The sequence below is a fragment of the Lactuca saligna genome, chromosome 1 (genome assembly GCF_052625555.1).
Source record: "Lactuca saligna cultivar CGN05327 chromosome 1, ASM5262555v1, whole genome shotgun sequence".
NCBI lineage: Eukaryota > Viridiplantae > Streptophyta > Magnoliopsida > Asterales > Asteraceae > Lactuca > Lactuca saligna.
Window position 1 is genome coordinate 6,506,248 of NC_136417.1, and position 26,384 is coordinate 6,532,631.

The 26,384-nt window shown below is 38.7% G+C and overlaps 1 protein-coding gene across 1 annotated transcript; it reads right to left on the reverse strand.

Annotated features, from left to right (window-relative positions):
• Window positions 1-20,854: 20,854 nt before the first annotated feature.
• LOC145040770 (sucrose transport protein SUC8-like) lies at window positions 20,855-24,187 on the reverse strand. The gene is made up of 4 exons (XM_078988683.1): window positions 22,857-24,187; window positions 22,168-22,231; window positions 22,031-22,074; window positions 20,855-21,174 (listed from the first exon to the last, which is right to left on the reverse strand). The coding sequence occupies exons 1-4, from the start codon at window positions 24,114-24,116 to the stop codon at window positions 20,998-21,000; spliced, it is 1,545 nt and encodes a 514-aa protein (XP_078844809.1). The 5' UTR covers window positions 24,117-24,187; the 3' UTR covers window positions 20,855-20,997.
• Window positions 24,188-26,384: the final 2,197 nt, after the last annotated feature.

Below are 26,384 nucleotides of genomic sequence, written 5' to 3' on the forward strand. Positions count from 1 at the left end.
AGATTGGCGCTTCGCACAATCTCTGTCTCAAACGCAGCCTGCTGCTCAGGCCCCCAGCAAAAGACCACGACCTTCCTCATCAACCTGGTCAGGGGAACGACTATCTTGGAGAAGTCCTGAATGAATCTCTGATAGTATCCTACCAATCCCAGGAAGCTCCGAATCTCAGATGGAGACCTCGGAACCTCCCATCTCATTATAGCCTCCACCTTGGCCGGGTCAACCGAAATCCCATCGTGATTGACAAGGTTACCTAGAAACTGCACCTCGTGTAACCAGAAGTCACACTTGGAGAACTTAGGATACAAGCTCTCCCTCCTCAAAGTATCCAGGACCTCTCGCAAGTGTACCTTATGCTGCTCTCGCGTCTTGGAATACACCAAGATGTGATCGATGAAAACAATTACGGATCGATCCAACATCGGTTTGCACACGTGGTTCATGAGATCCATGAACGCGGCATGAGAATTGCTAAGCCTGAAAGGCATCACCACAAACTCATAGTGACCATAACGCGTCCGAAAAGTAGTCTTCTACATATCCTCCTCTCTGACCCTCATCTGATTATATCCTAAACGCAAGTCAATCTTGGATAACCAAGATACTCCTTATAGCTGGTCAAAGAGGTCTTCAATCGTCGGGAGTAGGTAAGGATCTTCACCGTTACCTTATTCAGCTCCTGGTAATCTATACACATCCGGTGCGACCTGTCCTTCTTCTTCACAAATGAAATCGGGGCTCCCCAGGGTGAACTGCTCGGTCTAATGAATTCTTTGTCTAACAGATCCTGCAGTTGTATAGAGAACTCCTCATCTCAAGAGGAGCTAACTGATACGGTGCCTTAACTATCGGACCCGCACCAGGGACAAGGTCGATCCTGAACTCTACCTACCTTACTTGAGGTATCCCAGGCAACTCCTCAAGGAATACATCCACAAAATCTCACACTACTGGAACATCGCCCACCATCGCCTTTCCCACCTCCCGGGCATCCATGATATAGGCGACATACCCTACGCAACCCTACTGAAGGTAGCGCCTAACTCTTGCTTCTGAATATAAAGCTGGCCCTCGCTATGGCCTCTCGCCCTGAACCACCAGTTCTCCCCCACTTGGGGTCCTGATCCACACCAACTGCTGCGTGCAGTCAATCACCGCCCCATTAGGGATTAAGCCAATCCATACCAATAATAACCTTGTTCCCCCACAAGGGTATGGGAACCAAGTCTACTAGGTAATGCTCCTCGAATAACCTCAAAACACAATCTAGGTAGACCTCTAATGCTCGCACTAACCGGTCGTCTACAATCTCAACCTCTAGAGGGCAATCCAACATGCCCGAGGACTCAGGGAACTTCTTGCTAAGCACAAGAGAGACAAAGATCGGGTAGCACCTGAATCAAACAACACCTAAACTGGGATACCATTTACATGGAACGATCCTAAACAGAACATGCATATCACATATCAAAATCACAGCGACATAACATAAAAGATTTGAGAGAAGAAATCATACCCGTCACCACATCAGGTGTGATGCATGCCTCCTCGGATGTGAACTGAAATGCTCGGCTCCGCACCACTGGAGCCTCTGCCTTGACCTTTCGGCCATCTGCAACCTACGCTGTAGCTGAAGTTGGCGCCACCACTGGCGCTGCTGCTGTCGCTGCTGTCAATCTAGGGCAATTGGCATTTTTATGGCCCCTCTGATTGCAATGAAACCAAATCAGGTATGATGTCTGAACTGTGGGGGTGGGGGCAGTACAATCCCTGCCAAACTTCCCCGTCTTGCCGCACTTGTAGCAGCCCGATGATCCTGCCTTACAAGCTCCCTGATGCGGCCTGCCACATTTCCTGCAGTGGCTCTGGCCCGGCTGGCCCTTAGACCTAATGTCGGATCCCTTGGGTTTCATCCCCAAAACCCCTGTAACCTGCTTAGTCTCCGCCTTCTCTTCCTGAGGTGCTCCAAATCAATCTCCCTCTCCTGTGCCTTGGCAATCATGGAATCCAAGGTCGATCAGACAGGCTGAATAGTTGACATGCTCCCGAATGTCAGCCCTCCACATGTCATGGTAGCGGGTCTTCCACATCTCCTTATCCCCAACATACTGAGGTACCTACAAGGCCCTTTCCCTGAACTTGGCGCTGATCTCTGCCACTGACTCCGTAGTCTGTCTCGTATCTACAAAATCCTTGGCCAGCTGGTAAAGCTCCTCAGCTGGTGCAAACTGCACCCTGAACCTGGTCACAAAGTCTGACCAAGTCATAGCCTCCATGGCTAGGGCTCCCAGCGAGTCACCGACTGACTCCCACCAATCCCTAGCTCTGTCCCTCAAACAACCCGTAACAAAGCAGACCTTCAACCCCTCTGGGCAGAAGCTCATCAACTGTGCAGACTCGATGTCCGCGACCCATCTCCTGGATGCAATGAGGTCCTTCGCCCCCCTGAAATTCTAGTGCACCACTCCCTCGAAAGTCCTTAAAGGATAGTGTGCGCGTACCCGAATGGTTGGATGCCAAGTTACTCCTGAATGCTCGGAGGCAATCCTCCATTAGCTCAAGAATCCATTCCGTGATCGACCCGAAAATAACCGGGGTCGCCTTAAGGGTACCTCTCGTGATCTTAGACATGATGAACTCATGTAGCCCGTCATCGACCTGCTCGGACCCTGCACCCGAGCCTGATCCTGATCTTGATCCAGATCCTGAACCTCCTACTCCATGTCGTGTGAACATCATACTGAAAATAAAACATGTAAACGTCAGGATCATACATACTTTTGAGAGGTCTCACACACTTCCCAAGTTTCCTGGTTCCATCTTGGCCTTCCTTGACTCACGTACAGATCCTATGCTTTTAGTATTACGGGCCCATATTACCTTCCACATCTACTCATACTTTCCTCAAGGATTGCCTTAGGGATGAGCAAAAACCGAACTGAAAACCGAAAACCAAAAAAAAAACCGACATAACCGAAACCGAAAAACCAAAACCAAAGCAATAACCGACGGTTTAAGTTTGAATTTTACAAAAACCGAAAAATATGGTTTGGTTCGGTTTTGACGTATAAAACCGCCCATAAAAACCGAACCGACCCACATATATATTATTTATATTATGATTTAAACTTTTAGTTTTAGACTTTAAACTTTATCTCTTTAATACTTTATGTTTATTTTCAACAAACTCTTAATGGTGTTAAACTTTGATCTTTTGAACACTTTTATGGTTTTATAATACTAGAATTTGTACTCTTTGTTTTATTATATTTAAAGTAGATACAACAGTATTTATCACAACATATTTTCACTAGGTTTGAACCAAAAATCTAGAAAAAAAAAACAAGAGTTCATAAACCCACGGTTTAAAACCGAAAACCCATAAACCCAACTCGGAAAACCGAAAAACCGGCCCATGCAAAAACCGAACCAATATGGGTTTAAAAATCGAAAAACCGACTTTCTACGGTTTGATTTGGTTTTGGACAAAAACCGACCCAAACTAACCCATGCTCATCCCTAGATTGCCTAAACTTCACCAAGTCCCTTAACCATTATCCCTTTCCAACTGATCTCATCCTAGGCTTTCCTAGGGTACCCTCCGACCTACTCTTCGCCATTAGCTTCACTAGGAGTCCCTACCACCTTTCCCTAACTAGCTTGCGGGTAGTATTACGTATTCGCTTACTAGTTAGTTAAAGCTAGCCAGAACCCCTATAGCACAAAGCAAGCAACATTCGTGCATCGAGTAACTAAATCGAGCATAACTTACTCAGGATACCATACTGCTGACTAACAACTCTAACATACAACTCAATAAGCTCCTACAACAGGCATACAAGGCATCGATCCTAGATTCTTAGCCCTACTCTAGCATGCAGTTCTCATAAGCACATAACAGGCATACAAGGCATCCTCCTAGATCCTTAGCCCTAATCTAGCATGTAGTTCTCATAACCATATCATATATCATAACATAACAAGTATGGGTAACTTGGGGAAAACTTACTTGAGCTTGGTCGGTCGCACGCATCACACACCTCGTTCCTTCTCAAAACTCTTAAATTTAGATTTTAGAAAAACTATTTCCTTGTAAAAATTATTCAAGCCCTCGGTTTGAGTTCAGACACCCCGAGGGTGTGTCCAAATCCCTCAAACCAAGGCTCTGATACCAACTTGTAACATCCTAAATTTCGAGGCCAAAATTTTCATTTTTGAATAAGAGATTCATAACATAGTTTACCAAACATTAACAATGTCATATAAATTTATAAAACCCATAACAACATGTCTGAAAACTATATCATCAAAAGTAAATAAAATCAGAGTACAATCCGAGAAAACTCCAGGCAGAAACCATATGTGTGTGTGATGTGCTACTACACCACCAACTTTTTGCCTTTAGACGAATAGGTACCTGTAACAAAAACTAAAAATATAAGCACAAAGCATAGTGAGTTCCCCCCCCCCCCCCCATCATACCACACACCATGCAATCACATGGCATGCATACTGTCGGGCAATTCTGGGGTTCCCGACCTACCCATGTCAAGCCATTCTGGGGTGCTGACCTACCCATCTCAAGCCATTCTGGGGTGTTGACCTACCCATGTTAGGCCTTTCTAGGGTGCCAACCACCCTCCGGTATATCTCAACCGGAAACGGGGACTATTTCACCCCTACCTCTATCAAATAATAACAAATATAATCATACGGTCAGACATATCTGGGGTACTGACCTACCCTTCGGTCCTAACGACTGAGTCAGGGAAAAACTACTCCTTGCTACTACTACTAACTCATATAGCACATCACATAAGCATGTCTCATAAGCATATCACATAAGCATACCTCATAAGGATATCACATAAGCATATCTCATAAACATATCACATAGGCATACCATGATAATTATCACAAAGACAATTATCTATCAATTGCTCTTGTTGGTGGGTCGACATTGTGGCCTTAGACCCACCCCTACTGGAAGGTAACTCACCTAGATGTCCTTTAATATCTGTACTGTCCTCGGTGTGAAAGTCGGCTCTTCTCGACTCGTCAATCTCTACACGACAACCCTGCTAAGTTATCAATTTGTACTCATAACCCCTACAAGGGTCAACCTGAATCCAAGTCAAAGTCAAAATCAAACCCCGGCCAATTCAACTCTTTAGTTGACCAGACTCACCGAGTTGGTCCACCAACTCGCCGAGTTCCTTCGTCCACATAATACTACAAACCCGTCCCTACTCGTCGAGTCTAGCAAGAGCTCGACGAGTTCACTTTCAACAACACTTCAGTCACTCTTTAACCGACTCGACGAGTTCTTCCTTGAGCTCTTTGAGTTCATCTTCATCATATGAATGCATCGAGTCTATGACTCGCTGAGTTGTAAGAACAACTCGTCGAGTCCCATGATTCCCAGGTCCCTTATGAGCCTAAACAACCGAGGGACCTTCCACACTATCATCTGGTCCATCGACATAAAGGATTTGGTGGTTATTACACCCCGACTCGCTGAGTTCAAGATGACTCGTCGATTCCATCGTTGATCATTACTATACAGCCGATTTAAATGGGTCTTAACACATCAAAACTATATATCTGGCCTCCTAATGTCCATTTTACACGTAACGTTCCAAGCTTGGTGCACATGCAAGGGGTCTTTGGCTTAAAAATCCATAAAAGATGTTCTACAAAGTGCATGGGGCTCTCATGGCCATAGAGTTGGCACCTTTATGCCATGAGACCCCTCCACTGACCCTGACGTGAAGTCAAAAGTCCATATAACACTTCACAAATCCGAAAATGGCTTAGAAAGCCCTAAAGATACTCAAAATCCAAGCCCTAAGGATGAATAAACACATGGAAGACCAAGAAAAGGGGCATTTTACCTTGAATGACCTGGAAATGGAACAAAATCTCTAGATCTCCAAGCCCCAACTCGAACTCTTAAGCTTCCTTCCTATTTTCAAGCTTCACAATCCACCAAAATGCACCAAAATGGCCTTAGGTCACTCACACAAGGCTAGGATTTCGAGATAATGCTTTATGGGAGTAATAGGGTCTGTAGAGGCTGAGTTAAGTTGTTTAAATAGGGCAAACCCTTAAAATTAAGGTTTCACCCAAACAACACCTACTCGCTGAGTCAGTCTCTCAACTCGTCGAGTAGGTCATTTAAACTCCCCGCGGATCCCGACTCTACACGACGAGTTGGGCCACCAACTCGTCGAGTCCCAAAGAAAAACATAAGAAGTACTTGAAAGGAAGTTTACCAGGGATCGGGTGTTACACGCTTATTTAGGATAGATATATTTTGGGTGAAGCATGCAGTTGCAATCACATCTGCCCAAAAGTAGATATGCAGACATGTGAAAGATAACATGGTTCTCGCAGGTTCGCACAATGAGCAGTTTTACCTTTTAACTACACCATTCTACTATGGAGTATATAGAGTAGAAAAACTATGTGAAACTCCCTTCTCATCAAGAAATTCTACAAATGCTTGGTTTCTAAATTCCAGACCACTGTCACTGCGAACATTGCGAACCAGCTTTCGCAGTTGAAGCTCAATTTGCTTGATGAAGTCCTTGAGTCTTGGTGTTGCTTCAGATTTATTTTTAAGAAAATAAACCCAAGTGAAACGTGAAAAATCATCGACTATCACAAGAATATACTTACTACCACCAACGGTTTCAATTGCAGATGGTCCACAAAGGTCGACATGTAAAAGTTCTAGAGGTTCGCTGACTTTTGTGTTAAATATGGTAGGACAAATTTTTCTGCTTTGCTTCCTCATTTAACAAGTTGCACATAAATAGTCTTTATCTAATTTCAGGAGAGGAAGTCCTCACACGTGATCACCAAGAACAAGCTTGTTGATGTCTTTGAAGTTTAGGAGCGAAAGTTTTCTATAAGCCAGCTTTCGTCAGAGTGAGATTTCGTTAGTAGGCAAATGGCAGGCTACACTCGTATCGGATTCAAATTTAACAGATACATTTCTATTTTACGCTTCGACTTTAGAAGGATTGCTTTGGTTTTATTTTCTATGATTTCAGACTCTTTGTCATCAAAGGATACATTCAAACCAGTCCCTACAACCAACTGTGAAACACTTATGAGGTTGTGTTGCAGGCCTTCTATGTAAGCCACTTTACGAATAGAAAACTCTCCATTCGTTATCATCCCATAACCTTTAATTTTTCTAAAAGAGTTATTTATATACTTCACATTTCCACCATCTTAGAGAGTTTGAAACTCTCGCAATTCCTCCTTCCTTCCAGTCATATAACGCGAGGAACGACTGTCGATGTATCATTCAGGGTCAAACTGCTCGTCAAGTATTACCTGAGAAAATCAAGCAGATTTAGGAACACAAATTTGTTTGGGTCCTTGTGAGCTTTTTACAGAAAATGGGAAAAGTAAATACAAGAGCAACCATATAAGTACATTTAACTAAGGCGGTACTATCTTTCTTTCTTATGGTAAAAGTTTTATCCTATTATCTTTCAAGTTCGTTTCTTTGGAAGAAGATTTTTTTGTTTACTTTGGATTTGATTCTTTACAAACTCTTTTTCAACTTTATTTGAGTTAGTTTTTGATTCTTTGGTTGGAATATTATGGTCCCAAACTAACTTTCCTTTTCCTTTAGCCTATTTGGATGAAGCTTTCGTGGGTTGATAGTAATGAGGTTTTGGTTTCTCCACATGCTTCTTTGAAAAGGCAGGTTTTAGAACAACTTTCTGTTTAGAATCCTGTGAAATGTGAAAGTGATGGTATGAAGGTTTTCTGGTGTTCGCATGCGACGGAGCTTTCACATTTTGATTTGAAGGTTTTTGATTTTGTACAAAGTTGGGATTTTGGGATTGCCAAAGCTGCTTCCTTTCACTGATATTTCTTTGATATCTCGCATTCCTTTGCCATTTTTGAGCTGCAAGTTGCTTTGAGGATTTGTGGATGTTTTCCTTGGGTTTCGACTTTCTTGTATGAGGTTCGTTCTTTACTGATGTTGGTTCGCTTTGAATGTCCTTCATTCCAATTGGACTTCCTTTCTCATAGCTTGAGCGATTGTTTAGTGGTTCTGCCACATATCTTCCTTTGACTCCCCAAGAGGTCTTTTCTGAAAAACCTATGGTTTCGTTTGCATTGTCTATTGGGGCAGACCAGAAGTACTCATCACACCCATCTTTGTTGTCGTCATCTACGAAGGATGTTAATTCGACTGTTTGGTTTTTATCCAGTCCTTTAGTAGCAAATACTTGGTTAGGGATAGTTTGCACTTTAGGAAAAACTGTTGCTTTAGCTTTTAAAATATACGGTTTATCTTGAGAAATACGTGCGAACTCAACTGAGTGTTCGGAAATTAAAGCTTTTGTAGGTTCAGTTTCGTTTTTGACAAATTCTGAGCAATCAACCTCATCCTCTACAGAGATTTCGTTCATATCATTGTCCTCATCGAATTCGAATGTGTTTTCAACATTAATTTTATTATATGAACTCAATTTGACACTTAATGAGTCGAATTTTTATATAGTATCAAATTTTATTTGCTTCTTGTCATTTTCATCCAAGAGCTGTTTTAACATGTTTTTATGGTCTTTGGACAAAATGTATGATTCAATTATTTCTAGTCCCAACCTGTTAGCATTAGAAGTTTCGTCAAACGAATCGATGGATTCGCACTTATAACAATCGATGTCAATTTATGTAACATACACGTTTTAAAATCGTGTTTTGTAATGAATAAAATTTTGAAATATTATGTAAAATTGAGTGTTGAGTTCTAACAGATGGTTTCTACTAGAAATGAAGTAAAATTATGTTTAGAATCACTCAGAAAATATTGGAAGTCTTATGAGATTCCAATTAAAAGCCAAATAGTGAAATTTAGCGAAAATATGAAACTTTAAATAAGTAAAATTTTATTATTTAATGTTGTTGAGAATCTCGTTAGAAAATTGTAGGAGAAAACCTCATCAAAATCCGAGTTATAACGAAGAAGTTATAACCAACCGAAGATCCGCGACAAAACCGGCACGGCGCCAAATGATGTAAAAAGTGAGTTTTTGATAAACTACTTTTTAGCCTTAGTAATCTAAATGAAAGTCGTAGTATTCGTTAAACCGAGAAATTCGATAAAAAGAACGCCAAAATCTGACTTCGTATGAGGAAGTTATGATTTTTCGAAGTTTCAACTTAGTAGTAGACAACTAAAAACTCGAATTTTAGATCGAGTGATATTTTACCGATACATCCTAAACGAGAATCGAAGGTCTCGTCATATGTAGTACAACGGTAAAAAGTCTGACGAAAACGGATGTCGGATGAAGAAGTTATGAATTTTTAACGAATTTTTCTGTCCCGGTCTGTTAATAATAATATTAAAACTAAAGTCAAAATTAGCCGACAAAGTCTAAACGAAAGTTGTAGAGCGTAATTCTAGCTCCGCGTGCATATAAAGAACATCAAAAACGGAGTTCGTATGCGAAAGTTACGGATTTTAGAAGTATGGGGCACATTTTCCGAGAAATTCGCATGAATAGTACTAGCCTCGCGAGATCTCGCCTCGTGTCCGACACGCGTCACGGTTCGGTTCGCCCAGAGCGTCGGTCCCTCGCATGTCCGACACGTGCTGCTTCCGGATTCGGCCGATGTCGCGACCATTAGTCTTCCGACACGCGCTTCACACTGCCTTCGCTATTGCGCCACCTGCCCCTCGCTGCTGATGCCACCGAGCTGCTTCGCAAGCAGCTCCGCACCCTTCCGTCCGAGCCTCGCTGGAGCCCTGTGCATCTGCCGCGTGTCCTCGCTGAGTCACCTTCTCGGCCGAACCCTCGCCTATAAATAGGAGGGTGCGAACCCTCCCGGCTAAAATGAGAAAATTTCCATTTTTCACCCCTAAATCCATATATTTACTATTTTGACTTTTCCCGAAGCCCCGGTATCATTTTTAAAGCCCGAAACACGTCCCGAGACCCCCGAGAAGCCCGAAAAGTTTATCTTTTCAGTTTTGAAGCCCTACCTTCGCAGAGCCCGGTTTTCAATCAAACTCCCAGTTTTCAACATAGAAAGGCATATTTAAAGCCGAAGTGCTGTCCAAATTACTATTTTAACCCCCGGTTAACTTAAGGTGAGTTCAATATATAGGAACAATTGTATGTTAGGTGTTATATGTGCTATGTGCTTTTCAGTATTATCATTCTGAGTTATTTTCTCGTGTTATTTGCTATGTTTATAGCAATTGTAATACCTTTGACCATGTGATCAGTGAAAGGACTTAGATTCACATTGGTACTGGTACGTAGCCTCTGGCCATGTAGAGCATGTCTCCGTAAGAGAATGACTTCTATTCAATGGCATTGGCAAATGGTTAGACATGACTATAAGCCTGAAATCTAACAAGATGTTAATCAGAAATTGCATGTCATCTATGCCATTTGGGCCAAAGCTTTATTGATGTATATCAAGAATTGAAAAGAATATCTTTGAATAATGTCTTTGATTGATATGAACGCTTATCACATGATCTCACATACATCTTGTTGTTCCTCTTTGCTTTGCCATATTGAAGTATATATATATGGCATAACATTATATTGTATCTATTTTTGAACTCACTGAGTGTCACCGCTTACCCTATCAATGTTTAACATGTGCAGGTGATAAATAAATAGTATGTTTACATACAATTGAAAGATGTAGAATAGTTTGTAATAGTACTTTTGTACTACTTTTTATGTTTGTATAAATTACAATATCTTGAGTAGTTATGTAATATATATAACACTTTGTAATAGAAGGTTTGTATCTCCTTTATATCAATGTAAAATATTGCTTTTATGAATATGCAAATAGCATGTTTTGGAGTAATGATAATGTGAAATATGAAAGTTTGGTTCTTTCAAAAATACGAAAGTTGGGGTCTTTCAATTTCGTCTTCCTTTAATTCAAGAAATGGTAAGATCATCTTGTGAATTTTCTTACTAATCTCACAATCAAGGTGCAACTGAGTAATATTGAAATACAACCTTTTAGCAATCAAAAAGAAAATGTTACGTTGTTTAAAAAATATTAAATTGTCTAATTGCAAATAAATCAATTGATCCTTAGACTTAGACAAATCCAACTCAATCTTCTTTATCCACATGCGCCTCTCATCACTTTTCGACGAAATCCTGCTGATTTGATCGGTTAGGTTAGAGTTTGTCAAACGAGTACTTTTTAAACTATCACTAATGTTTGAAAAGGTGAATTCTAAGTCATTCAATTCAGTTTCATATCTAGACACAGGTATATTGAGAGATTCAAGAATAAAATTTACCTTGTTTATCATCTGTTCGCATTCATTAATCTATTCAGGAACTGTCCTTGTTGCGAAGCAACTATCATCTCCTGTTCCACCATCAGTGGCGTACCCTTGCATCTATGACACATCATTTGTAACCATCAAGCATCTTCCTCTGAACTACGAACTCTATTCTTTCGCAACGAACGCCTTGCCATGCATAGGCCTACGAACCTCGTCATCTTCAGAATCGGTGGACCAAACTTCCACTCCTCCAAACTCATTCTCATCATCATTTTCCTTCACAATTAAAGCAGGCATAAATTTATCAGTATTCTTTTTCTTCTTGATCTCTTCGAGCTTTCTCATGTAATAAGCTTCATCATCTTCTCCTTCTTTCTTCTCATTCAACCTTCGCATCATGTATTACTTGGCCATGTGGTTTTTCCACGACAGTATTTGCAGTTATAGCTAGAATCACCCATGAGCTTCTTCTCCTTCTTGTCTTCCTCCTTTTAAGATCCATTCACACTTTCCTCTTTTACCTTCTCAGAACTATAGCTACCCTGCCAGTTTTGGTTCTTGTTGGAAGGAAACTTCTTCTTTGCGAACCCCTTTAGATTCGACACCATTAATGCATATTCTTCATTCGTAAGCTCGCATTCTGAAATATCTAACACATAACCTTCTTATGCAACTTTCTTGCCCTTCGCAACTAGGGACAGAGATCCCATTCCTGATACAACTTTCTCTTCTTTTGATACCTCATTTCTATGTGCCTTTAGGATTCCATCCAGCTTTGCTAAAGTATAAACTTTGAACAACTCAAGTGCCTTGATCGTTGAAACCACTACCTTCCACTCAGATCTAAGCCTGTTCATAAGTGTGACTATTTAATTGATTACTTCACATCCAATACCATGTTTAATCATCATACTGAGAAGATGACTGTAGCGATTGAATGTTTAACTTAGACTTTCTTCAGGCTTTTATGTGAAGGCACCGAACTCCGAAAGCAGGAGTGTTTGATTAGAGTATTCAAGATCTGCATCAGTGGAGTAAATCTCCTTAAGTCTATTCCAAATAGCTTTTGCAGTATCACACGAACTAACAAGAAGAAAGGTATCGGTGGACAACGCAAATTGAATGATTCTCATTGCCTTAACATTGCTGATTAGTTTTTCCTTTTCATATTGTGGAACATCCTTCACATCAAGAAGAATTTTTTTATAATCAAATTGATTCTTAATGGCTCTTCTAGTTCCAGTGTGAACGAAAGCACCTAAAGTGATAGATTCCCATATAAGATAACCATTGTCCTCCAAACCAAGAACATAATCTTCAAAATGAAGCGCCCATACTTCATATTCATTGTGAAATAGAATGGAGATCCTAGTTGTTGATCCAATGCTACTAGAAAGATTTATGGGGTTGATATGAGAATCATTGTGATGCATGATGATATTTACTTTGAAACCTGTTAAGAATCAGATGTGTAAACTCAAATAGTTTTAGGGTAATATCAAGATCATTGAATGTCATCAAGATAACTATAATGATGACTAAACTAGATACTATATTAACGGAAACCCTAATAACTCTACAAACAGAAGAGATGCATATAGATTACATAGTCTCCTGCTCTGATACCAATTGTTGAGATATTAATCCTAGAATGATTGATTAGATTCAAACAGATTTAAACAAGAACACAACGATGATTGAAAACATGCTGAATGATTTAAAAGTCACACCTCAGAAGAACTCAATGAAGAATTGGTACTGTAGATGTGTGATTACGGTTACAAGAAATAATATCATAGTTACCAAAATACGATGCATGCATGCACCTTAAATAATCGAACCCTAGTAAATAAATATGGGGGGACATGCCCAACCTGTTTAGAAAACAGACTATACATAAGGCCCAATGACGCAAGATAATTATCCTAACATTATTCTGTACATTATTGAGATAGGACCAAAGGGTCCACACCAACTGGTTGATTTGTGTTTTGAGGATTCTGGTACATTTGAGAAATGATTTTCATGTCTTGTGTTTGAAACATTTATAAATTGAGTATGAGAGATGTTAAACTATGTTTTTTGTGGAATTAAAATTGAAAACTTTGTTTGAAATATTAGAGTGTTACATGTTTATACCCATTTGGATGTGTGAGATGTTGGTTAGGTGATGAAAGGGTCCGGTTTATACGTTAGAGCCCAGGGGTATCAGAAAAGGTGTTGTTTCAGGACTTTTATGAATTTTGGAATTTTGTTCTAAAGATTTTGGGGTAAGGATAAGTTGATAGAAGTGTAGAGCTTCTCGTTACCTTTCAGTGGATATAAAGAACGTTAAAATCAGAGTAAAAACGAAGAAGTTAAGCCCATTTGAAATTTGGACGGTTTTGGGTTATGTCGAGTACGTTGGGTGTACAGATGGGAGTACATCGGGTGTACTGAATCATACTTGAGTACGTTGGGCGTACCAGATGTACGCTAGGCATACACAACCAGTGTAAACCCTATTTTCGTGGTTTGAGCCATTCTATCCCTTCCATGCAAGAGTTGTGATGTCTTATTGGGTTAAGAACTTTGGGTGTAGCACCTAGTTCTTGGTACGTATTCCTTCATCAACTATTTTTATATTTTTTGTTTCGCATTTTGGCCTTGAACTCGGCGAGTTGAAGGACCAACTCGTCGAGTAGAAGTGGGACGGAATGCAGGATTTAAGTGATGAACTCGGCGAGTCGGGTCCCAGACTCGGCGAGTAGGTACTGTTCGGACAAAACCCTAATCCGAGGGTTTGCACCCTATTTAAGCAATGATATGGCGGCCATATTGTACCCTATGCTCCCAAAAAACTTCTCATTGAACCCTTAGCCGATTGTGCTTTGTTGAGGTCATTTTTGGTGTCCTTTTGTGGTTGTAAAGCTTGGAAAGAAGGAAGGAGCTTGGAACTTGAGTTGGGGCCAGTAGATCCAGGGATTTTACTTCATTTTCAGCAGCTTCAAGGTATAATGCCCCCGTCTTGACTCATCTATGTGTTTATTCATCTTTAACTTGGGATCTCTTTGGATTGCTAAGTCATGTTTCGGAATTGGAAGTATTGAGTGGGTTTTGACTTCAGATCTGGACCTTAAGAGGGGTCTCATGGTATAAAGGTGCCAACTTTAGGGCCATGAGAACCCTATGCACATTGTAGGACACTTTATGAGGATTTTTGAGCTAAAAACCCCTTACATGTGCATCAAGTTTGGAACTTTACGTATAAAGTGGACATTAGGAGGCCAGATCTATGGTTTTTGTGTGTTAGATTTCATTTAGATCGACTGTATGGAATTGGTCAAGATTGGACTCAACGAGTACGTTTTTGGACTCGGCGAGTCCAAGGCATAAAGTCCCATATCTGATTAGAGTCTAAAGAACTTAGTTGGGTGTTAGAGGGACTGTAGTAGGTCAGAAAGAGTGATCCAACGTATTGGACTTGGTTTTAGACCTGGAGTTCATGGGACTAGACGAGTGCTAGAACAGACTCGACGAGTCCAAGACAATCTCCTTAAGATTAAAGATGAACTCGACGAGTTGTTCATACAACTCGGCGAGTCGAGGACAGACTTGTTCTTCGGATGAAGGTGAACTCGACGAGTTGTTCATACAACTCGGCGAGTCGGATAAGTTTCATGCAATGTTCATATAAGAGAGGAACTCGTCGAAGCGAAGCCAAACTCGACGAGTTAGGATGTGGATAAGGACGAGTAAAGGATGAGCGACCCGGCGAGTTGGAGGACCAACTTGGTGAGTCGGGTCAACTTGAAGTTCATTTTGACTTCGACCTGTTTGGGGGTAAAATAGTCATTTTACCCTAAGAGTAGATATCAGTTCTGACTAAGTGTTTTGTGGGTATTGTCGCCAGAGGATTTCTGGAGCGACAGCAGGAAGAGACTTCCCACTCAGTTTGATAGCAGCTACTTGATCGAGGTGAGTTACCTTCGAGTAGCGGTGGGTCTACAGCCACAATGCCGGCCCACCAGTAGGAGTTGTATGCTAGATGATCGTCTTTGTGATATCATCTAGGTTTGCTACTACCTAATATGTTATATGTTGGCATGATATGTTATATGTGATAGTAGTAGAGTTCGGTTGTTGGGACCGTAGGGTAGGCCAGGCACCCCATATATGTCTGACAGTATGTGATCATATGTTTATATGCTAGCATGATATTTATGTGAGATAGCGGTAGTAGGAGGGGATAGTCCCCAGGGGTCGGTTGTTAGGACCGACGGGTAGGTCAGCACCCCAGAATATCTTCACAGGGTAGGTCAACACCCCAGAATGGCCGTACCGGGTAGGTCGGGCACCCCAGAATTGCCCAACAGTATATATGTGTGACATCCCCATTTTTACGGCCAAAAAAGACCGATTTGTTTATGCTTTGTTTTATAAAATCCGAGTAATCTTTTAAAGAAAATGGTTGCGGAATTTGTTCCGAAAACAAGATAAGATAATAACTTATCAAAACATTTCTCAAAGAGAATGTATTTTCATTTAATAATAAAACCTCGGGATGTCATGTTCCGATACAGACATATAAGCATAAACAAAACTTACATTTAATTACACAATTGATTTATATCTCCTTTAAATCTCTCTTTGAAATATGTCTTGGTATTAATACCTGTGATACAAAGAAAACTGAGTGGGTCAGGCTTGGGAGCCTGGTGAGCATATAGGGTTTTCATCCCACAATGTTATATCATATATTTATAAATATGGAACATTCAAACTTGTACAATTTCACCATATAAACGCAACTCTTATCCCACCCTCATCGATCCTCACAACGACACGATCTAAACTCTCGTATCTAAAATTTTCCTCTTTACCTGATCCCTACTCACGGATCTAAAACTAACATTTTTCACCTGATCCGTACTCACGGATCTAAAACTACCTGATCCATACTCACGGATCTAAAACTAACCTCCTGATATGATCCATACTCCCGGATCAATAATTGTACCCAATCCATACTCCCGGAATAAGGACAATTACATATACCCTAATCCTGATCTGATCCATACTCCCGGATCAATAACTGTACCCAATCCATACTCCCGGACTAGGGACAATGAACTTAGTCTTAATCCATACTCCCGGACTAATAACAAGTTTTATCTCTTTACCTGATCCATACTCTCGGATCTAAAACTAACCTCTTGGTCTAATCCATACTCGCTGAATAACTAGATCAACAACAACAACATCGGGGCCTCTCATTTGTTTATCACACATCAACTATCTACCCATGTTCTACCCAACATATTAGTAGATAAAAATATATATTTTTATACATAGTTTAAAACCTGTATAACATTCTCATTCAATACCTATTCCACATAACAGATGAGGCACACCCACATAACACGTATTTCATAGAGAATAAATCAGATCTATGAGATAGAAGAAAGTGAATATACATTCACGCATATAACAACAAAATATACACATAACATGTATTTTATATTAAATAATTAATAATTATGCGTCAGAAGAAAGTAACCACACACTCACCTGATTAGAAGATGATCGGACAGCACTACGACTTGTAGAAGTAGTATTCTTCGGCAGATCTGGAAGATCTTTACAAAAACCGGACTCCTCGCGGGCAGAGCTTCGGCTCGGGAATCGCACTTCTCGGGATCTTCGGGGCCTCGAGACTTGCTTCGGGGCTCAGGAATGATACCGGGGCTTCGGGATATTTCTTGCACGAAAAACGATGCAAAAACGCGAGAAAACAGGAAGAAATGAGCAACTGAATCGGCTGCACTCGACTTCCTTTTATAGGGGCTGGATCTGCGATTTACACGAGGCGTAATTTTTGGTTACGCGGGGCGTAACGGGGATAAGGCCGGTGACTCCCCCCATGGATAATATCAGCCAATTTTTATTTAAATTTAATATCGAAATTATTAAATAAACTTCAAAAATTCATATCTTCTTCATACGAACTCCGTTTTCGATGATCTTTATATCCCCACGTAGGTGAGACTACGATCTACAACTTTCATTTAGATTCCGTCGGCTAATTTTGACTTTATTTTTATTATTTATTTTTAGTAGGCCGGGACAGGAAAACTCCGTTATAAAATCATAACTTTTTCATCCGGCGTCCGTTTTCGCCTATCTTTTTATCGTTTTACTAAAATTAATGAGATCTTCAATTCTCATTTAGATTGTTTCGGATAAAAACCGCTCGGTCTCAAATCGAGCATTCGGGCTGCATACTACTAAATCGAAACTTCGAAAAATCATAACTTCCTCATACGAAGTTAGATTTGGGCGTTCTTTTTATGCACACTCATGGTTTAACGTATTCTACGACTTTCATTTAGGTTGCTAAGGCTAAATATCGCTCTAACGTAATTTCACTTTTTACGTCGCGTTGTGTCGTGCCGGTTCTGTCTCGAAACTTCGACAGGTCATAACTTCTTCGTTATAACTCGGATTTCGGCGTTCTTTATATGCACGGAAACCTTGTAACATATACTATAACTTAATTAAGATTATTCCTTCAAAATAATCTTCCATCAAAAAGTCATTTTTGACGCTTAACGTCTCTAATTGACTAGCCCGGATCTACGGGCGTTACAATATGTTACGTGATTGTATGATATATGGTACGATGGGGAAACTCACTAAGTTTCAGGCTTATAGTTTATAGTTTTGGTTTCAAGTACCTCTTCAGCGAAGGGGAAGGAGCTGGCATGGTAGCGGCACATCTTACACACACATGTTGGTTTTCCGCATTAGAGTTTCTTGGGCTTGTACTCTGACATTGTTTTATTTTGCGAGTGGTTTTCAAACATGAGTTGTGGATTTATGAAAAGTTACTATTAGCTGGTGTTTTCTTATAAACGTTTTTTATAAATCAATTAACTAACAATGAAATTTTTGGACTTGAAATTTGGGTCGTTACATTGGGCTTTGGACATTAAGCACTTTATAACCATCAAAAGTCATAAAGTTGGAAACTTTATGACTTAGAACATCATTCTGGGCTTGGATTTGAATTTTGGATGTAAGAACTTAATGGAATAAGCTCTTAATGGATTTTAGGACTTGCGAGGGTATGCCCCGCGTACTCACCCTAAGTTGATTCGGTCGAGTTGACTCGGTTGGATTGACTCGGTTGGGTTGACTCAGAAAACCTAGTTGGTTTGACCAGTTGACTTTGACAATTTTGACTAAGTTTGACCTTGAGGGTATTTTGGGTATTTCGGGATTTTAATTTTTATTGCTCACTTGGAGGAATAGGTGTCGGGTTGAGCTGAGATTCGGAGTCGGGACCTCATCAGCTTCTGTTAAGTTTATAAGGTGAGTTTTCCTCACTGTACTTATGGGTCGAAGGCACCAAGGCTGACTATTTGGATTGTTATCTTGGTTATCGTATGCTTGTATATGCTATTATTATATGTTAGATCGGTATCCTGGTAGATAGGATGTTGCTATGTTGTTATGATCTGTTAGATTGGTATCCTGGTAGATAGGATGATGCTATGCTTATTCATCTGTATCATATGTGCTTTCGTGTTGATTGATTATGTGTTTATGAGTTATGTATATGTCGACATGTGTGTGTGTGGTTGGGTTGAGGCGGTCTTGCTTTATGTTAAAGGCCAACAGACCCAAGGCAGTCCATATATACTATAGGCCCTGCGAAGCGGTCCAGTCCGGCCTAAGGCCCGACGAGCGGTCCGGATAGGCTGTAGGCTCTGCAAGGCGGTGCAGTCATGCCGAAGGCTCGGGAGTGGTCTAGATAGGTTGTACGCCCTGTGAGGCGGTCCAATCAGGCCGAAGGCTCAGTATGTGTGTTGTTATTTGTTGGATGTTGGTACTTTGGGGGGAACTCATTAAGCTTCGTGCTTACAGTTTTCGCTTATGGTTTTAGGTACTTCAGTGAATCATGACAAGGTGAATGCGTGACCGTACACATCCTTGTATTTTTGGAACTTATGTTTTTTGGGATACTCTGATGATGTGAATGTTTTGAAAACTACGTGTAAATGATTCTGGATTTAATAAATGTTTTGGAAACAACGGTTTTGTAAACACCTCTTTAATAAATTGGTTGTTTTGAAAAGCTTAAACTTTATTGAATTTTTTTGGGATGTTACATCGTGATCTTGAAGTATGTCTAAGAGCCTGGATCTTAAAATAGAATCAGGATCTTGAAATATATGTTGTAATGAGTCAGGATCCTAAATATTACCAATGTTATTTTTTAATAAGATTAATGAATATATTTACTGTTTGTTATTCACATATTTAGAACTAGTCAACACAAGTCACATCTATACTAAAGAATCGTTCTTGGCAAAACCTAAACTCCCGAGTTACCAAGTCAAGGCAACGTGCAAGCGCTTGTTCGAAATGATCCTTAGAATATCGGACATCTAGTTAGTCAACTTAGGCTATAAGTACACATCTGTAAATCACACAATGGGCACCTAGAGCAACTGAATCACTTGTGCTCATATTCTGAAACACATTTTTGTAATTTTCATTTTGATTAATAAGATTAAACAAGGAATGTTATCATTATCACCTCCCAATGTTTTATGTCGAAAATCCTAGCAAAGATCAATGGATTTTCTTGTAAGATCATCAATGTCACTTTCATTCAGTCTTTTACATTCATATTGATTGCAACACTTCAACCTTGGATACAATTTGTTGATACTTTCTTGATTATTTTTTTTACCAAAACACCCATATTGTAATCAATGCTAAGTAGATGTATGGTTTATATAAACCATGTTAGATGTATGGTTTATAACTTTATATAGTGGCAATCTTATTTACACAATATAAAGTTTCACAAAATAGTATATTTATGCACATGTTCTTTTATAAAAATGTGATTGTTCCCTAAATAACTTTTATTTTCTAAAGTTGTTAAGATTTTTTAGCTATTAGATCAAAAAAAAAGAAAAAAAAAGGCTGATAGAATGACTTTAAAATGTTTATTTTGTGACAAAAAAAGTTGAAAAGCTATTTCAAATATATTTTGAAAGCTTTAAGCTTTTATGTTTACATTTTAAGTTTTTATTCATACATATGTTTTTTTTTAAAAAAATTTCCTATTATTTTTGTCAGACATACAAAAAAACTCAATAATTAAAATATACAGACTGGTCATTTTCTAGTGTACTGAATTTTTCCTTGCTAACGAACTCGCAACAGTTGCTTTCTCGTTTGAATATAAACGGATGAGTTCCGTGTATAAATGACTTGAAAGGTTTAGGAAATACGACATTAAAGAAACAAAAAGAACACAAACATCATACACACAATCAGGAATTGATTCAAAATTTCCATTAAAATCTTGTTAAATACAAATATATGAAAATCAGGAAAAACACTCTGACTTTTATTCTTGAACCAACTGAAAACATATAGTTGTATACATGAATAAAGCAAAGACTCATTTCCATCAAGCATGAACTGGTGTCTCACACAAATAATGGAGGAATGACATAACATTCTCTTAAACACAAACGTCACATATGCGGGAATCACTAATGATTTCTGCATCATGCTTAGCATATATGCACAAATCCAACATCCAAATAAAAATTACAACTTTTTCCTCCTAAATGTCCCAATTTGATATAATTGAGACCTTTCGAGTTTTATACTGATTTACTAATCTAATGCATCCCGCCTCCAGAGACCTTTGAAAGTACAACGTCAGGAGGTGGTGAAGGCAGCATGGTGAATGCAAAAATCCCACTTATTGCAGCCGCCACAGCTCCCACCACAAACGCTGGTAAATTGCCACCACCAAACAGTGCATCCCATGGTCCACTTAGCACAGATACCACCATCTGTTGAAACAAAAATAAAATTCGATTAATACTATCATTTTGACATTAAATTATAGTATCTTCAAAACGGTGGTTGTATCTCTAAGATGTACATAGGTTAATCAAGTCTTGTCTAGTCCAATTAAGATCAAATTGTTTCATACATGACCCATTGTGACATATTTGATACATTTCAACTACATCAAAACATGTTATTTCAAATAAAAAACAACCACTTAATACATTGTATCTCATTTTAATTTCGACCTATATTAACATACTCGTAAAAGACAACTCATGTTATCAATATCTTGATACTTTGCTTATTTTTGACCCAACTCATTCATTTGTCGCATATACCTCAAATATTGGCTTATAGGAATGGTGACAAGTGTGGGGGTCCCAAATTTATAGATGTGGGGCCAGCCACAACCCCCATACCATATGTTTTTATTAGCCTAATGGAAGTCAAGTAATGGTATGGGAGATCATAATGTAATGTTTTGGTTTTAGTCAGTGATGAGAAAGCAACGTAACATGCTCGACTTGATGGCCGAATTTGTTTCTATTATAGTTCAATTTTGATTTAGAAATACGAAAACTTATTTTGGATTGTGGCATACAAGTCATATTATGAGTCCAACTTAAAGTAAGACTACAAGTCTAAAGAATACCTGTGTCGTCATGCCACAAATTAAGAAACAGTGGGGCCCATTTTTGTGTTTAAATGCCAAATTCCACACAAGCTTACAATTTTGACTTTTTGTACCAAAACTTCAACTCATAATTTATGTAATGAAAACCCCCTATTTTGTTTTATAAAAGATATTTGCAAAACATAATATTAATTGTTATTATTGATATAAGAAAAATGTACCTGAGGAATCACGATTGCAAGATTCAGAACACCAAGTGATAGACCTGTGAAAATAGAATAAATTATTGTTAAAGAAACTACAAGAATGTTTTTTGTTTTTAATTTAGTAATTACAAGACAATTTTATTTTAATTTACCTTGTCCAGCTCCTGAGTCGTTAGAAAATATCGAGGCTAGAGCGCAAGGGACACTAAAAGTCACCTGAAATCATACCATAAATTAACAAAAATGAGATCGAGCTTTAACTTTATTTAAGTAATAATTTCACAAAATATAAATAATCTTTCCTATGAACATATCAAGAATCTTTGTATTTATTACGCAATTAAATGATTTTTCAAATGGTCAAATGTATTAATTGATTTGCATGTAGAGTTTAAGAGTTGTAAAGATTGATGATATCAATAATCTAAAAATAGATTGATAATAATCGGTTAAATGTAAGACAATTACCATCTTAAATTCTCTTCTTGATAAGAATATAATCAAATTCCATATATACTTTTTATAAAGAATATATTCGGTTAATAAGGTAGTATTCCTATCCATTTTCCTTTTAAATTATTATTATCCTTCAAAAAAAATTATTCCACACAAAAACACATATATTGCAACCGAAAAATGTTTATATTTGAGCTATTTTATATTCTTTTACATTTAAAAATTGGTATTTAATTGTTTATTATGATGCAACACTTTAAAAGAAAAACAATAAAAGCATGTATATTATAAATATGGAGAAAGTATTAATTTTCTAATAATATTTAATATAAAATATTATACGTGAATTTGATGCAAGTAGTTGTAAAGGTAAGAATTTACTCACAGCGAGTGGGGCACCGAGCACGGCGAAAATCGACAGAGCTCCGGCTTTGATCCCGGCGTTAGGTGGCAGAGGAGTGGGGGTCCCATCTGGCAAAGTCGTGAACTGCCTTTCAGACTCCGCCATCTTCGTCACGAGAACCGTCATCGCCAAACAAATAGCAAGAAGGAAGTTAACGCCACCCCACAACCGCTTCACACCACCTACCCAACGAGCCAAGTGCTCGATGCACAGAGAAGAGAGACCTGACACGACGGAGTTAATCAACAAACCCAAAGCTCCGGCACGGACACCACGGTTGTACATCTGACCAGCCGGTCCAGTACCCACATCACCACCGTACACCTCCTTACCCATCCAATCGGTGTCGAAAAGAAAAAATGGAAACCATGCAACCCAGTTTAAGCATGTCACCATCAACAAGATCCACATCGGCCTTGACATTTCTTTCAATGCTCCGAGCATTTCTCCAAAGAAAACCATTTTTTTCCCGTTGGATTTATCGACGGCTTCCGGTACGAAAACATCCTCCGACACCGTCGCTAGAGCCAACACCGTTATGCTCACCAACAGTGCGATGGAGATGAAGAAACAGGTTTTCAAATTTGCACAGTAGACGTCGCATGCGGCTGTTTTTGTGAAGGGGACGATCTGGTAGAGGTGAGTGTAAGAACCGGCGGCATAACCGAGTACGTTTCCGACACCCATGAAGAAAGCAAACATGGCATTTCCGGTACGGATCTTGCTAGAATTCGACCCGGATAAGTCAGCCAACAACGCCCGGCATGGACCTTGAAGCGTGTTATTTGCAACATCAAGAATCCAGAAACCGACGACAAAAATGGCTACGGCGCGGGGCTTCGTCGGTGCACCGAGTTTGTCACCGGCGGAGACACCAATGTCGGCAGCGTAACCGATAAGGAAAACGGCGATGGCGACAAGCAAAGCTCCGCCGGCAATAAATGGACGGCGGCGACCAAACCGAGAGGTGCATCGATCGCTGTAATAACCGACGACGGGCTGAACAATCATACCGGAGATTGGACCACAGAGCCAGATGAAAGACGACCATGCGTGGGGAACACCAAGGAGTTGGACGTAAGGGGTGAGGAGGGAGAGTTGGAGGGCCCATCCGAACTGGACACCGGCGGCGATGGCAGACACCATGATTAATTGCCATATCGGCCTTTGTGGTGATTCATGGTGCTGCATTTCCAGCGGAGCCCGTGGTGGTTGTTTATCATCTTTAGTTGATGACACCATGTTCTGCAAATCAAGATGAGGATGAAAATTGAGTTAAAGAGAGAGCGGATATGTGAGAATTAAATGGAGATGAAGGATGGTATTTATAAGCTTTTTGGCGGCTTCAAGAATGATGAGATGGCTTGGGCTGGCACTTGGCAGTGAGCCTTTTAGTTTTGGATAATATTTTCTAAATTACTGTCTATCAATATTTATAACTACAAATAAATAAAATTTAATGGATTCAAATTACTTTCTAATTCAGAATACTACGGACTACCAGTAGTGACGTATTATCAACCAAATTTGACTCTCAAACATACACATCTCCTCTTCATTGACGCTAGACCCGCTCTCTCTCACACACAGCCACACACACACACGTACATAAATAGTATATAACTACTATATCCTAAAAGTAATTATTAAATTTAAAAAAAAATTAATAAAAATTTGATTTGTGTATTTAATTAGCGCAATTATGACATCATTATATATGGTTGGACGGTTTTATTTAAGGTAAGCTTGGTCGTATGGTCGGTGAAGCAACGGAAAGAAGCATGAGCCGTGAAGATTGAGTCATGAGTGATTAGATTTCACCTGGCGCCCAGCAGTACATAATAAAAGACCGAGTGAAAAGATTTTTCACATTTATTTGTCATATTGTTTAATAAATACACAAAATATTTAAAATGATTTTAATTAAAGTAATACCATAAATGTTTATAGACCATAACGAATATTTTATCAATATATTTATGAAATTATTAAAATTGTCCATTTATGTTTGGTAACATACTTAAATTTATCCACAAACTTATTATCTATAATTATAATATAAAAATATGTCATCAATAAAAGTAATTAATTCAAAATTTAAATATAATCATTTCATGTCCCTTTTCTCTTTTATTCAAAAGTTATAAGCCGTGTCATTGACTAATTGCTTATCCAAATTTTATGAAATGTTTACTTCAATTTATAAATAAAATATTTTTTGAGTCGTGTTATAATAATTAACAATTTTGCAATACGTGAATAATAATTTTAGAGCTAACTTATAAAAAATCCAATATTTTTTATCTATTTTTTTTAAAAAAAAAAAACTATATTACTTTTTTTTTATACCTTAAAATTCCTATATTTTTTTAAAGTCTAACTTAAAGCTTTCTAATCTCAAAATCATAACATATTTGTATTCAACTATTAAAAAAAACTATATTAATTTTTCGTGTTTTAAAACCCTATATTCTCAAAAACATTATAATCATAGAATTGTAACGGACAAACTTTTAAGAATCTGAATAGCTTAACATTATTTTTCGGACTTAAGACCTTAAATTAGACAATTTCAAAAAATATAAAATTTTTAAATAGAAATATAAAATTTTTAATGTATTAAAAGATTATAGTTGTTTTTTTTTAATTTAAAATATATTATTCATATTAATTATTCTTGGTTTTTGTTTTTTGTTTTTTTTTAAACAACAGTGATGTTATAAAGGAAGCATTTTAAAAGCAAGCACTATATAGAAGCTCCAAACCAAGTACATAAAAATAGAGAAGATAGTAATTGAATTACAATTATATCAAATAAAAGGTGAGGCAATCCAATCCTCCCAACTACAAATTCACATTTTCCCTTATTTTTTTTATCCAGATAAACACGGTGGATTTAATGTTCTCGACAACTTTACGCGGGTTAGAAAATCTCTCATGAAACAACCGCTCATTTATGTTTTTCAAAGAATCCAAATCAGACCATAACATATAGCAATGAGTCGCTTTCGTTTTTTTTTTTTTGGATTGTTTCCCCATTTAGCCGCAAAGTGCATAATATCAACCACTTCGTTTACTTTAATCGAATTAATCCCACACCACCTGAAAATCATCTCTCGCACCATTACCGCAAATGGGCAGCTAATAATAATGTGGTTGACACATGCAGACTCATTAATGCATGATCTACAAATAGTCGAGTCAAGATTAAGACATCTATAGGATAATGTCATCGCAGAATGAATCCATCCTTGCATATCTCTCCACATAAAGCATGTTGCCTTTATGGGGACAAGCTTACTCCATTTGATCATTACCTGTTGATTGGTAATGGGTAGCGTTTGATCTATCTTTTGCCTTAGCATGTGCACCATACAGTTTCCATTAGGGCTTAGTTTGCATTTAATCTCATCTAGACCAGGTTGTAGCCGAATCGCTATGATGACATTTGTCAAATTCTCCAAATCGGTAGTTAGGCCCACAGTTATTGGACAAGAACTCTAATTCCAC